General features: G+C 43.2%; 1 protein-coding gene across 7 annotated transcripts in view; it reads right to left on the bottom strand.

Moving 5' to 3' along the window:
* AUTS2 (activator of transcription and developmental regulator AUTS2) overlaps nt 1-15450 on the bottom strand; it is a 1828564-nt gene that overhangs the window by 654232 nt on the left and 1158882 nt on the right. For all 7 annotated transcript variants that reach the window (XM_029612215.1, XM_029612220.1, XM_029612218.1 and 4 more), the window contains exon 5: nt 8842-8871. In XM_029612215.1, the coding sequence (XP_029468075.1) occupies nt 8842-8871 (30 nt within the window). The remainder of the gene's footprint in view (nt 1-8841; nt 8872-15450) is intronic.

Below are 15450 nucleotides of genomic sequence, written 5' to 3'. Positions count from 1 at the left end.
ACTGTGCTTCAACACACCAATATTGGTATCAATGTGGCCACGGAAAATAAGGAAAGCTTTTGAAAGGGTTAAAACCTCAACTGGGGAGATAAAGGGTAAGTGAAAAAACATTGAACTAAGTGTCCCACATGAAATGAAAAGTCACTGGAGGTCAGCAGAAAACTGAGGGTTATTTCTCTCAGTGGCTGTACGATGAACTGGCTCGGCAGAATAAAAGGAACTAAGAGGATTCCTGTGCAACAGCTGTGATACTACACAATCCCGCACTTGCTCAGAAGAGCTTCTGAAAGCTCCAGAAGCTATGCAGTCAAGCTTCTGACTGGTGCTTTATCCAATGACATCACCCACTTTGAGGATTCTGCATTCTGCTTGTCCTTGGAGAAAAAAATTGTTTTCCAATCATCATAGCCAAGCCCTATTTATAAAAATCTCTTTCTCTGGGTCTATGCTTCAGTTGTTCATTAAACAATATGTAATGGGATTATTAAGCCTGAGACTGACACACACAGACAGAATATACAGTGATGTGTAGACAAGACCCTGTAGCCATATATTTCTTAATATTTAGAGAAATAATAAAAAGGTCATTGACCCTGACCCTGCAGTCATGATGGCTTTTACTACCATTTACAGAAATAATAAAAAGGTCATTGACCTTGTTAAACCTGAAAGTTGTGCTTAAGTTGAGGGAGGGGGATAAAGTCACTTACCTAGTAAAACCTGAAAGTTGTGATTAGGCTTCTCCTGTAGCTATTTTGGGTATATCACAAGACTGTATAAAACTCATCAGAACTGTCAGAAATCACATCTCTTCAAGCAACAGACTTCCCAAAGTAGCAGAGCATAGTGATTCCTTGGGCCCTTATACAAAATCAGTTATGAATGTATTATTATTATTATTGCTTATATGTGCAATTAACCATCAGTAATGATTGACTTATTTGCCATTTATTTTATCTGATCAGTATATACTCATAATAAACCTGTTCCTATTATTCACCTGGAACTGAATTGTGCCTTAGTCTATGTGTAGCTGTGGTGGGTGTGAATTACCTTGAGCTTCTTCTATAAGGGGAAAGCTGCAGAATGCTCTGAGCAGGGAGGCTAAAGTGGGCTCCTATAAGGGATAACTTGTGTGCTGTGTGTGTGCTTACAGGGTAAGCCCTGGATTTGTCACAAGTCTGAGTTTGGGGTTTGGAGGTGAGCACAGGATCACAGGTAAATCTTCGGGTGAGCTCTATTGTTCAGAAGCTACAGTGAGCTTAGGAGATGTAGCCGCTCTTTGGTCTGAACCTGGAACACTTTACATGTACTATTGAAGAAGACCAGCATGTTATTTGATCTAGATGGATTTATAGTGGTGGAAGTTGCCAAAGCTTCCAACACTTATTTCTCTTCAAATACAGAAAGAACATTACAACAAAAATGGAAACTTAATGAATTTAGCTGCTGCACTGACCAAATTATGTAAGAAAAAGGTGGCTAATATTGCTGTTTTAAATAATCAGATGTTATTCACACTGTAATACAGTTCATAGTACAAGAACGATATTGGCAGACAATAAATTTAGCTGCATCTAAATTACTAACTAGCAAAGAGGGATGGCATGACTTAGTTTATCTTATTTTTATGTACCAGGGTTTGTATTTTAGTGAAATTCACCAGGGATAACCTTGAATCAATTATTACCCTAGTATCTGAGAATAATAGTTTATGCCAGCTGAGGTTTCTATGCTCGATAAACGATTTTAGGCCATGAGCTATGGTTCTTCTAAGCAGCTGACAGGTCTTGCCCGGCAAAATCCCAATGATGTATCATGACCTTGCTGAAAGAAGTAAATCATATCCCAGGGACCCACACTTTGTACCTCAAAAAGAATCCCCATCTGAAGTTTTTGAAGGTATCCCCATAGATAGTCTTGATGCCAAACAACTAAATGATGCTTTTGTTTAAACTTTAGGGCTTCTAATGCCAAAATGAATTCTTAAGGCAGCATACTACAAGGATTCCCCAGATAACAACAAAAGTGTGAACCTACAATAAAAGGTGTCCATTAAAGGTTCACAATTCTTATTCCATAAGATGCCTTATGAAATGCAGCAGAATGATTTTTCTAGGTGATTCTGCTTCATAAGCCTATGATCCTTTAGGAGGAAATGCTGCAGACTGAGTCTTTGTTCAGATGGCTACTCCAACATTCAAGAAATTAATTCATCATGTAATCCATGAAAAGGTGTAAAATAAGGACTTCAGATACTCCTGTAGGTCTATATGCAGGACTAAAAACTTATTACCACATCACATTTGACAATTTATATCTGAAAACAAAAACAAGAGTGGCATACATAAAAAATAAATAATAAAATAAAATAATACATATTCAAAATGTATGATAAGACATTACAAATTTAATATCAATAAAGGCATATTTACAATAAAATCAAACATAAAATTATCACAATGATAGATCCATTACACCTGACATGACCATGTTTTGACAAGATGTCTGCTTCAGGGTTATTATATATTTGATCATCCTTATTCCCTCCTAGCTAAGAGGAGAAGAGGCTGACCACTGGATCATAAATTAGTTTAAAAGTCACAAACCGAAAAACAGCTGTAAAAGTTCCAAAGTCCCCTAAGAGGCACCAGAAATGGCAATTTGAAAATTCTTCCTTACTGATTCAATCTATGGTAAAGTGCTGCAAACTGTTCACTGTTCACTATGGGGTAGATCTTAAAAAAAAACGCGCGCGCGAACAAAAGTAAGCCAGATTTTTAAAGATATGCACGTTGCTGCACGTATCTTTTAAAATCCGGGGTCGGCGCGCGCAAGGCTGCGCAAAATCGACAGCCTGCGCGCGCCGAGCCGCGCAGCCTGCCTCCGTTCCCTCCAGGCCGCTCTGAAATCGGAGCGGCCTCGGAGGGAACTTTCCTTCCGCATCCCCCTCCCTTCCCCTATCTAACCCACCCCCCAGCCCTACCTAAATCCCCCCCCTACCTTTGTTGTACAAGTTACGCCTGCTTGAAGCAGGCGTAACTTGTGCGCGCCGCCTCGTCAGCCCCCAGCACAGGCCGCAGTGCCGGGGGACTTGGGACCACCCTTCCGGCCCGCCCCCGACACCTTGCCACGCCCCCGGACCCACCTCGGACCGCCCCCTGACCCTGGGCACGTCCCTAGGACACGCCTCGGTCTTTGGACACGCCCCGGACACGCCCCTCCCGCCCCTTTTACGAAGCCCCGGGACTTACGCGCGTCCCGGGGCTTTACGCGCGCCGGCGGCCTATGCAAAATAGGTGCGCCGGCACGCGAGTGCCCTGCGCGCGTAAATCCGGAAGGATTTACGCACGCAAGGCTTTTAAAATCTACCCCTATGATTTCTCTTTGCAAATAAGTAAGGAAGAATTTTTAATTTGCCATTTCTGGTGCCTTCTAGGGTGCCTTGGAATTTTTACAGCTGTTTTTAGGTTTGTGACTTTTAAGCTCGTTTATGGTCCAGTGGTCAGCCTCTTCTCCTCTTAGCTAGGAGGGAATATGGACAATCAAATATATAATCACCCCTGAAGCAGACATCTTGTCAAAACATGGCCATGTTGGGTACATTGGATCCATCACTGTGCTAATTTTATTGTAAATATGCCTTTATTGATATTACACTGTAATATCTTATCATATATTTTAAATATTTATTATTTGATTGTATTATTTATTTTTTTGTGACTCACTCTTGTTGTTTTCGTATTTATTTGTGTGGTTCACCTATGTCTCTATTTGTTTTTCTAAGAATTTATATCTTACAAATAAGGTACTAACACATGAAAAAGCCCTTGCAGAAGTCAATGTTCCTAATGCACTGCAAAACAATTTATAGTACATTAGTATTATACATTTTTAGTGGAATTTTCTTAGTACAATAATGGGCGGATTTTAAAAGCCCTCTGGATTTACGCACGTAGGAGGGGTTATGCGCGCCGGGCCTATTTTAAAAAGGCCCAGAGACACGCGTAAAGCCCCAGGACAAATGTAAGTCCCGGGGATTGCAAAAAGGGGCTGTCCGGGGGCAGGGCATGGGCGGTATGGGGCAGGATGGGGGTGGGGCCAGAGGCCTCCCACACAGCAACCATTGCCGCTGTGTCAGAGAACTGTGTGCTGGCAGGCTGCCGGCAGGCACAAAAGGTAAGACAACGGTAGGGGGGGGGGGGGGTTAGAGTAGGGCTAGGGGTGGGAAGGTCAGGCTAGGGGGAAGGGAAGTTCCTTCACAGGCCGCTCCGATTTCACAAATTATAAAATCAGGTGTATATGTGTGCACGCCGGGTAGCACGCACACCCTTTTAAAATCTATCCCTAAGGTTCTATCAAGTCTGGAAATCAAATTATAAACATACAACACAAACATATACAATATAGCAGGTATCTCCCAGATACTTGCTGACGATTGGGGAAGGTGTGTGAAAGACCCATAGAAATTCTCTCTTCTCTCTAAAGATGTGCTTTTGTCACTTTGTTACAAACTGTATAATTTATCAAATCCTGGACCACAGTCACAGCAGATATTCTGCACCCAGGAACAAAGAATGGATGCTTTTTTGCCAGTGTACAGCTTGAATTCACATTTTATCCCTTGCAGTTTGCTGTAATTGTGACTTTACTGATTTAATAAATTATCCCTTGTATGTGTTGACACAACACACAACCATTCGAGCGGACAGGTACATTGCTGCGTTTGGCAATATTTTGGCATTCTTAAAACTAAAATAAATAAATCTTTTTTTTTTTTTTTTGCTTTTAAAAGTCATGAGGGGTTCCTGGAAGATCTGAAGATCCTGTCATCCAAAGGAAGGAAGCTCTTACTTGTCAGTTAAACAAAGGAATAATACACAGCCTCTCTCCTAGTGTATACTTTACCTGTCATGCAATAGCCCATTATCATGTCACAGCAGAGTGCACTTTTCCACAGGTCACTTTGTTTAAAATGACATGGATAATGCACATGTCAGTGTGCTGACAGTCCTGACCGTCCTTCAGAGATACAAAGAAAAAAAATGCATGAAGAGCGCTTGTTCTTATCTCAGCTACATGCCTCGGTCTATCATCTAAGTGAGGCAGAACATGATTTCTCTGGAGAGCACTTTTTTTCATTTCCCGATTTTAAGGAAATCAAATAAGCACCATTTGTCTTCATCTGAATATGCTTGACCTGCTCAAATGATGATGTCTCGCATTTTATAACAGGCTACATATGCCGAATTCAAATTAACAGCACTGAACACAGCTTGGATCTCTGGCTTCCGACGAGCGATGCAGCCTGGGTACAGATCCCTGGCTTCATTGCTTTCGTGAAGTAGGAGATGATCCTGAAATGATAATGGCAGCAGCCACGTCCTACAAGCCATAAGAAGAAGATGACGGTTTTTATTTCTTCAATGTGCAATTGTGCAGAGGGAGAATAAATAAATGCTAGAAACAGTCCATCTGATTTCAGATAAAGTCTCATAATTATGTCATGAAAATATATAGCACACAACCAGCAATGTTAGCCAGTGGTATCAAATATATATTGCATTCTTACCTCTGTATCTTTCGTGTCATATTTGTTCAGGACACAGATCATAAATACATTAATGAAGGGAAACCAAGTTGTATTCCTAATTCACAAAAGGTGACTGGAAAATGCTTCTTCATTCCACAACTAACTTGACTTCTAATATGCTACAGCATTCTCTACCTGCTGTCATCCCGTCGATCTGCACCATCTCGTTACTTATGTTCCTCCTCTCTGCTTTACCTTGGGCTTTCTGCATTCTCTTCCTGGTCATTCTTCTCCCCCCTCCCTCCACATCATCATCAGTGATTCACTTTCTAGGTTTGGTACTTTCTACTTGACTTATCTGATCAACATCTATCAACCCCTTCATTTACAGTCTTTGAACACCTTCTGTCTTCTCCAAGTCTTCCTAACCTCCATGCCCACCTTCTGCCCACTTGGGCATTGTACTGCTGGAATTCATAACGATTCCTTGGTAGAATGCTCTGTTTTAAAGCATTTTATAAATAAATAACTGCTCCTTATTATCACTGATTTACCCCTGCCAGCCACCACCTCCCCCCTCCCCTCCCCCCCCCCATGACCACTGCTGATTCTCCACCTTTCTACTGTTTGGATATAGGGGTAATTTTCAAAGCCATTTACACTTGTAAAACACTGGTTGATGCAACTATAATGGCTCCATATAAAATTGTGTGGGATTTGTGCCCCTAAAAGCGTGCACACAACCTAATTATATGAATACTTCATGCTGCATACAGCACGTGTAACTTTATGCATGCTATTTTCGATAACTTTCAAGGCATGCTTATGTGCATGATTTCGCTTTGAAAATTGGCATAAGTTATGTATTCTGGAAATGCACAAGTTAAGTAGGTTGCAGTTTATAAATTTCTTCTCCCTAATCTCAGTTACTCAGAACACTGAAACAGTCAGGGCTCATTTCTGTTTAAATACATCTGTTTTTTCAAATGTTTTCTGCTAATTGTGCAGGATACAATCTTTTTAGCTTAAATTTGTTAAAATAACTTAAATGTATTTAATTTTAACTATTTGGTTGAAAATATGTGAGTGGAAACTCATTTAGATCAAGCAGGATGCATGGAATACATACAGCCACACAAACACAACTGCATACTTCATCTATCTACAGGAGAGATGCCATTGAAATTTATGGACAATGCACTCACAGATAACTTTAAAATGTTTTGCCAGCAAAATGGGCTGCCAGTTGCCACTTGACTGAAGGAGAGTAGCACTGCTCTGGGGGTATCTAACAGTAGGTAGTCACTCTGTTCCATTGGCTAGAGAAAATTACAATTATTAGTGTGACATATAAGCATGTTGTATTGAAAAAATAAAACAATTATAGAATCACTATAGCGGTTATAAGGTAGGACATTTCAATTTGAAAAAAATATATCCTCCAATGAATTTAACATGTGCGACTAATTGAGTTGACAATCCATTGACTTCTACTGTTAGCAATGGATTACCAGGTTTTTCAGAGAAGTTTGTACTGTGGAATTATAATAGACGGGTCAGTAAATAAAGGGCATGTAAACTGTGCTCAAAAGAGTACATAGTTACATTATGGCACCACATAAAGTGGTGACGCTGGGAAATGTTTATATAGGAAAACATTGCTCATCAATCTGCAAGTATCCCTATCCTTTCAAATTTCTGTATGAATTCCTGCCTCTCTGGGGAGACACTTTGTTGGCCAAAATGCCATCAGTGGCAAAATACTCCTAAAACACAGCATGTATAAACTTATGTAGAGCCATGTGGCTGGTACATTGTGCTGTCTTTTTATTTGTCCTGTCCGTTGTGAAGTTCTTGTCTTTTCTTTCAGGCTGTCCCAGTGATGGCTAGTGAAATATGCCATGGGCAACAAAGCAACTGCTCTGTTCTCTCCATTTAATTCAAGTTAAGACAAAATCCAAGTCTGGACAACAAAGCAGATATATGATATCAACATTAATGACTTCCTGTATCTTTCCCCCACATGTCCAAAAGACAAAGCGGACTAAGAATAAAAGCGATTAAGAGTGAATGTATCTTTCTGGCTATTATCCTATCTTCACTGGGGCTTATATCATTATCCTCCTAAAACTTACAACTCCTCTTCTCTTTCTCTGGATAATAAATGATCTTGCTGTAGCTGTTGTAACCTTTCAGATTCTAAACCAGTATGGAAATGAACCCAAGAATCACAAGCAAATGCTGCAACCCTAAATTCCTCCTCTGTTCTGGGTACTTACCTGGCAAGTTGGATTTAGGGGATCAGCAGTCACAAAAGCCAAGAAACTCAAAGGACATGAAATGATTGGACATGTGTTCATTTTTTCTCCTTCAGTTTCACTGTTTATATTTAATACAATCAATAATAGTGACTCAATAAATGCCATCTGCAGGCAAACACCCAAATGGCAAGTGTTGAATTGCATTATTTGGACCAGTTATAGTTCAGCGGTATGTTGTGACCACACAGAACTAGAATTTAGTGATATAAAATACTAAAATAGTACCTTAAAAGAAGCATGCAAGGATGACATATTTCAAAATAGTGAGTGGTACAGTTTTCTTGTGAATGCAAATTATAGTGTTGAAAATGGCAATGACGTTGATCACGGCCCCACTGAAAACAATGAAACCACCTAGTTTAGACTTCCCCACTACATTTCATCAGATGATTTCTTCCCAGGAAGCAGACAGAGCACTGGAGTTCAATAGCATACCTTGGTAACATTTAACATGGCAAGAACAACTCATTTGCTCACCCAGTTTTTATATGGCTAACTTGGACTGCTGCTCTAAGAAACTGGCTTTTTTTCCTTTACTCCAACGAGTCACTGTTGTATTCCCCAGATAAGTTCCTGTGCATAAAGCATCAATTCTACCAAAAAGTGCCCACCAGAAGCTTTGTCAGAATGCACATATCTGCTGCTTGTCTCAAAAAAACATTCACAGGTAATTTTTTTCAATCACATGTAGCAATAAAAAGTATAATATATAAGGACCATCATAGTACCAACTCCAAAATTTACAATAGTCAGGCAGACTTCTTTGCTGGGTAAATATAAACATTGGTCTACTGATTATAGATCTGGTTACCGCCATGACACTTTAATTGCCAGCGAAACATTTCAAAATAAGCAGACTTTGTGATGTGTGTGTACAATTCTGTTTTGCAAAATACAGTGTTATTCACACATTTTCAGCCGATTTTACAGTTACTAGCTAAGGTTTCAGTTATAAGCTAGGGTGCTTATACTCTTGATCTCTCTTACCTTTTCCCCGTGATCACTGTCACTGTCGCACTGAAAAGGTAAAGAAAAGAGAAAATCAACACTTAATTTTTTCTTAAATCCCCATTCCTTCTCACTGCCAAAGAAAAACAAAACAAAACAAAACCCTATATGTGGAACATCTGAAATGTATGAGGTGAGAACAAATGCAAACTTCGCTTCCAGAATTATCATGTGAAGCATTTAAAAAAAAAAAGAGAGAGAAAAGAAGGGGGAGATATACTTTTTGTTCACAAAATCTATTTTTCAACAGCTCTGTCCTTATAATGCATTTTATCATACAAAAAAAACTTCCGAGAGACTGATGGAGCCAAAATCGGAACTTTGAACAATTTATAGGTGAAAGATATACAGCAAGTTTGGTTAATAAAATAATCACATTGGGAGGGTAATTTTCTAATAGCCCGAGTGTATTTTGTAAACATGCATAAGTCTGCTTTGAAAATTAGCAGGACTGTGCGTGCCCTAGAAAGGCACAGAAGTGTGCATTGACACCTGCTAGAGGTTAGGGGTAAACAGGTGTGTGAATATTTCCACACGCAATTTTGAAAATCAAAAGTATGCATGCAAATTATTTCCACACCCTAATCCTGCCCCTGGGAATGCCACTTTATGGCACATGTAGAAGTATGCATGAAATCACTTCCATATGTACTTTTATGTGCACAACCTCCTACTATGTGACAGGGGCCAACCAATGGCACCAATAGCCCCTGTCACATGGTAAGGGCAAAGGGCCATCGGCGCCATTTTGATTAGTGACAGCTGACAGCCCGAGAGTGGGAGATCGCTCCCGGGACCCCGCTGGACCACCAGGGACTTTCAGTAAGTCTTGGGGGGGGGGGGGGGGTCAGGAAAGCCTTGGGAGGTTGGGAGGGTTGCAATTAATTAAATGTGGCAGAAAAAATCCCAACGTACAGATAAAGGGACCAGAAATCAGAAAAATGGTTTCAAGATTTCAAAAGCATGGGAAAAATGCACAGCAGCCCCCCAGACTGGCAAGAAGTCCTCAATGTTTAAGAATGGTGTTGTTCAGTGGACCCCTGACCGAGACAAGATTGGCGCTACCCCCTGGGGAAAACCCCAGGGGAAAGCCCCTGCGGGGCCTCAACATTGTTGGGTGAGCTTCAAAGATGAAGCTGACCCAACATCAGCTTCATCTTTACCAGCCCTCATTCCCTGCAGGTTGAGCCCTTGGAAACCGGGACTGGCAGGATTTAGGCGCGGGTCACTCGGGTGTAGCCCTCCCTGAGGAGGGGTGAGGAAGCAGGTCATACCAGAGGTTGGGGCAGGCAGCAGTCAAGGAGCATTGGGAACAGGCAGATGGTCGGGGCAGGCAGCAATCAAGAGATGTCAGAGGCAGGCAGATGGTCAAGGCAGGCAGCAGACAAGCAGAATCTGAGGGCCAAGCCAGGGTCAGAGGCGGGAGATCAGTCTAAGAGGGCAAGGAGGAAACGGAAGCCAGGAGCGGAGAAGGAAGGCAGGAACGTAGGACCAGGAAACAGGACGCAGGAGCAGGAACCAGGATACAGGAACACCGGAGCAGGACACAGGACTCGGGAATGCAGGAACAGGCAACAAACTGACCAGAGGCGAGACTAGTTGCCGAGGCAAGGTCTCTTGGGCTGGGCCAGGCTAAATAGGCCCCAAGCCCTGACGTCACCGATGATTGCAGGAATTTCCCGCCTCTGGCTCTTTAAGAGGCATGGCGAATCGCGCGCGCTTAGGAGGGCCAGAGGGACACCGGCGTCAGAGGAGGCGCATTGGCCTAGTCGGGCCAGAGGGCTGCGGACAGAACTTCATGGGGGGCTGGCTCCCAGGCCCCAAAGGTAGGGCTGTTGGCCGTGGAAGACTGCGGCCGGTACGCTCAACAGTACCCCCTCGTCTACACCCCCTCCCAGGGGGACCAGTCTTCTTGGGATGAGCCAGGTGAAACTGTTTGAGGAGACCTTTATCTAGAATATTAGAAGCTGGCTCCCAGGAGTTTTCCTCCGGGCCGAACCCCTCCCAGGAAGTAGATATTCCCACTTTCCCTTGTGCCGTCGGACATCCAGGACCTCTTTCATCTGATAGACTTGATCATCCTCGGAGGACAGGTTTTGCGGTTCTGGAGGTTTTCTGTGGGCCATGACGACAGCAGCGGCTTCAACAGGGAAACGTGAAAAATGTTATGTATTCTTAGGGAGGACAGTAGTCGTAACCGGTATGTAGTGGGGGGCTAACCGCATCGACGGCACCCGAAGTTTAATGTGCCGGGTGCTAAGCCAGACCTTGTCTCCGATATTGAGCCGGGGTGTCGCTCGCTGGTGCTTGTCAGTCGTACTCTTAACTCTAGCAGCCTCTCGTTGGATCATGTCTTGGGTCTTCTCCCAGATTTCCTTAATCTGTTGTGCGGTTATCTGGGCAGCTGGGGAAGACACAGTCAGGCGAATGGGAAGTGGCAGAGCAGGCTGTTTGCCATATACTACGAAAAATGGAGAAGAGCCCGTAGTGGAGTTGATGTGGGAATTGTGTGAAAACTCAGCCCAGGGAAGTAGACTAGCCCAGTCGTCCTGACGTTCGTTTACAAAAGAATGAAAGAAGGTTTTTAAGGTCTGGTTCATTTGTTCGGCTTGGCCATTCCCCTGGGGGTGATAGGCAGTGGTAAAGTCTAAGCGGACAGTGAATTTGCGGCACAATGATCACCAGAATTTGGCTGTGAATTGAACTCCACAGTCAGAAGCAATGTGCTGAGGGAGGCCGTGTAAGCGGAAGATATGAGAGGTAAATAGTTGGGCTAATTCAGGAGCTGAAGGAAACCCCAGGAGGGCCGTAAAGTGAGCCATTTTAGAGAACCGATCTATAACGACCCAAATGACATGACAGCCGCTAGAAAGGGGAAGGTCCACTATGAAGTCCGTGGACACGTGGGTCCAAGGTTCCTTGGGGGCCGGCAGTGGCTGTAATAGCCCCCAAGGTCGCCCTGCCATTGGTTTCTGATGGGCACAGGTCGGGCAAGATTCGACATAGGCCTTGACGTCCTTTCTGACCTGTGACCACCATTAGTATTCCGGGATGGCCAGCGATAATTTTTGAGGGTAAAAATGTGCACGTTGGGTGCACGCTTATTTTTTACATCGGGAATCTAGCTAATAGCCTCATCAACATGGCATTTACATGTGTTGAGCGCTATTAGTTATGTGCTGGTATGGACGTGCGTTTTGGATGTGATGCTCCCTTATTGCATCACGGGTTATGGTCGTGCATCCAAAACATGCGTCCAACTGCCTCTTAACCTGTGCGCTAGCCTGAGCGCATGATATTGCATCGGCCTTTATGTATGCTCAATGAGTAAGAGATCAAATGCAAGTTGTAACAGTCTGGGAATACTATAAGAAAAATAGACAGAGTAGTGATTTGCTGATTTAGAAAGATGCTTTCCTCCGATATGTTCCCTTGCTTTGTCAGTCTGGTTTCCTTGATAATAGATGCCAATTCTCTTCTGACCTCACACAAGTCATAGGCATCAGGGCTAACTACTATGGAAACTCCCACATGACCTGCCCAGCCTCAGGCTCCATCTTTTCAGTGCAGCCAATGCTTTTCAATGGGAAACAAACAAATTAAACGAATGAAATATGTTTCAATCTTGGGACTTGCTGATTAGTTTTCAGGGGGTAAACTAATCAAACGACTATGGCATATTTGTCACAAATCGGCCATTTGTTTTAAACAAATGCACTTCCCTATTGGATATAGTCTCCATATTTCCTGATATTTGTCCTCTTGGAATCAAAAGATTTTGGGTGAATTGAATCCTACTTGGCCAATAGAAGCTTAGGGTCTATGAAGGCTGCTGGCAAATGACTTCCAGATTCCACCTGTAGGTTTTCTAATTAGAATCACTTAATTTAGGGGAAAAAAACCCACATACGATAAAGTTCTAACTGTGTTCCATCTGCTCATACTATGATGAGAGAATGGGAGAAGGCCTGTCTGATCATGCTAGGTTCATAGAATACACAGTCTGAACCAAATCCATATATCCTGAAGGGTGAGAAAATCAATGTTTCTATAACTTTTACCAAGACACAACTGAGAAAACCAAGACAGATGGGTGCAAAATGGCTTGCCTGAGGTTGTACAGGTGTCAGCAGCACAGCTTGGATTGAAAGTCAAGAATTTTAGAAGCCTGGATTTTAGTTCTAACCACCAAATCACACCTCTTTAATACAGGTGGAAAGAATGAGGCGATGCTTGGGACTGGGAGGGAGTGGGGTGGGAAGTGTGCTGAATTAATTCACACTTTTTCTTTTCAGCCTGTATTTACTTGGTGACTGATTTGAACAGAAATCCAGTGTGCTGGGAGACAGCCAATAGAGAGTATTACTGCAATATCTCCTGTCATTTGCAGTCTGCCTGCTCTCTCCATCAGTCAGCTGGAGTTTCAGGCATGAGAATTACTGTTGCATGAAGATGACACAAAAGACAAAATCAAATCTCTGAAAAATAATGACTACACTGTTATCTTAAGCAGAGTGAAATCATAACTGGATTCCTTGTTTCATCCCCAAGAACAGAAGATGAGAATGGTCACACAGAAATGGCTGACAAAGGATGTAGATTTGTTAACCGCCAGTGCTGTGTGATCCCACTACTGTGCTATGTAAATAATTTTACCAATATTAAATAAAGCAGTGCAGTTGCCATGGAAGTAAAGGTCAACAAGCAAGAGGTAGGCGATACCTTTTTACCGTCTGGGTGGGCCCATTTGCAGACTCCACCTTACACTTTTTTCCCAGTGGGGAAAAGGAGGAAAGTTCACATCGGTTTTGGCTTGATGACCTGGCATAATAATCACCACCGGTTATTGCAGTCAAAAGGTATCATCTACAGTCTGTTTGTCGACCTTTTATCACTGGCAATTCAGAATTCAGACGTCATGCTCTGGCGGGCAATTTATAAGCTGCTCACATGATGGGTAAAGAATAAAGGAAATAGTTGTGGTGGGATTGAGGTAGTTCCTCCATTGTATCTCCTCCTTCTGCTTAGGCAATACAAGTCCTTTGATGGCTGGTGGATGATCCCCCACAAATGGTGAAACCTTCATTTCCTTTTGTTTGGCCACCGCAAGAAGACCCCTTCCCTTTACCCCAACACTGCATACACAAAATACTTGTATTATACCCTCCCCCTCCACCCACTCCTTCAACATAGATGGATATGAAATTTGAACTCGGATTCCTTGTTCCATAACTCTGCCAAACGGAGAAAAAGGCTAAAAACAAATCTGAGAGAATCTAGAGAAGCCTTGGAGGCAGCTCAGAATCAGGCTGCTATCGGTTTAGGCCACTGTCAGCTAATGGCAGGGGCGGCTCAAGGCAATCTGCTGCCTGAGGCGAGGGATGAGATGGCGCCCTCTTGCCCCCAATGTTTGATTTTGGAGGCAGGGTGAAGCGGCAGCTGTGGTGCAGGTGTTTCGGAGGGGCACTTGTTGTCGCTCCAAAATTATGCCGTCTGAGGCCGCCGCCACGCCCTGCCTCGTGATAGAACCGTCCCTGGCTAAGGGGTCCTTCATATGGACTGAGAAGGTCAAATAATAAAATAAATTGGTATTACTAGGGGTTCCTGGTTGCTTTCCTTGCATTAAAAGAAAGAGTCATTTGTTTTAGTTCTATAGATGTGTGGGATAGACACTCTTCCCCAAGGCTAGCTATGAAAGTAAGAGACCCACTGGCTTAAGGCACTTAGGTTTCATCAGACCACACTGCAAGTCTACCTCCCAACCCTTCCTAATATGCAAAACCCTGAACGTCTAACGTATAAAAGAGACTATCCAGGTAATGCCTTTGACTGTGAAGAAACAAATGAAATAGAGTATGAAAAGCTTTTAGGAGCTCCAACATAAGAGTGCATTTAACTATCACAAAAAAACAGCCAGAGGAATGCAGTAAATCTGTAGGAATTGTTATTTCCCGTAAAGTGTTAAGCCTTCTGCCTTTAACCGTCCAGTTCTAATTTCAAGGTCCACTTAATTCTGCATCAAGTAATTACTGCTATACCCAGAAGCCCCCTGTCTCCAGAGCTAAGCATATGGCGAAGGACTGAGACCTACTGGTGTCCATTATGAAAGCGGCACGGATGCCAAGCCGATTAAAAATGCTCCGACTCCCTTCACAACACACCGGTGACTGACAGCTCCACGATCTGGCCAGCCACCTTGTCTGCCAGAGGCTTCTGGTGTGCTGGGGCCCACATGGCGCAGCGAGGAAAAAAAAAAGAAGAAGAAAGCGCTTCCATTCTCGATATTAAATTCCCCATACTGACCCGGGGACTTTGCCGCGAGCTCAGCAGGAGCAATGCCGTCCAATTTACAGCTCCATCCTTGGGAACCCTCCCGTGCCAGCCTCTGGCAAAGACGGATGACAGCCAGCAATACCCCCCCCCCCCCCACACACACACACACACCCCCACCCCTCCTCCAGCTCATAAATTATGCAGAGGTACTAAGTGCACTCAGTAAAACAGCCTGGGCATTCTGTTTACAGAGCCCCAGCTCTCAGCACACACACTGGGAAAGAGCCCAGAGACTTGCTCACACCTATCACTCTC

The sequence above is a fragment of the Rhinatrema bivittatum genome, chromosome 8 (genome assembly GCF_901001135.1).
Source record: "Rhinatrema bivittatum chromosome 8, aRhiBiv1.1, whole genome shotgun sequence".
NCBI lineage: Eukaryota > Metazoa > Chordata > Amphibia > Gymnophiona > Rhinatrematidae > Rhinatrema > Rhinatrema bivittatum.
The sequence above is the reverse complement of the archived record's forward strand: the minus strand, read 5'-3'. Positions and strand labels throughout refer to the sequence as shown.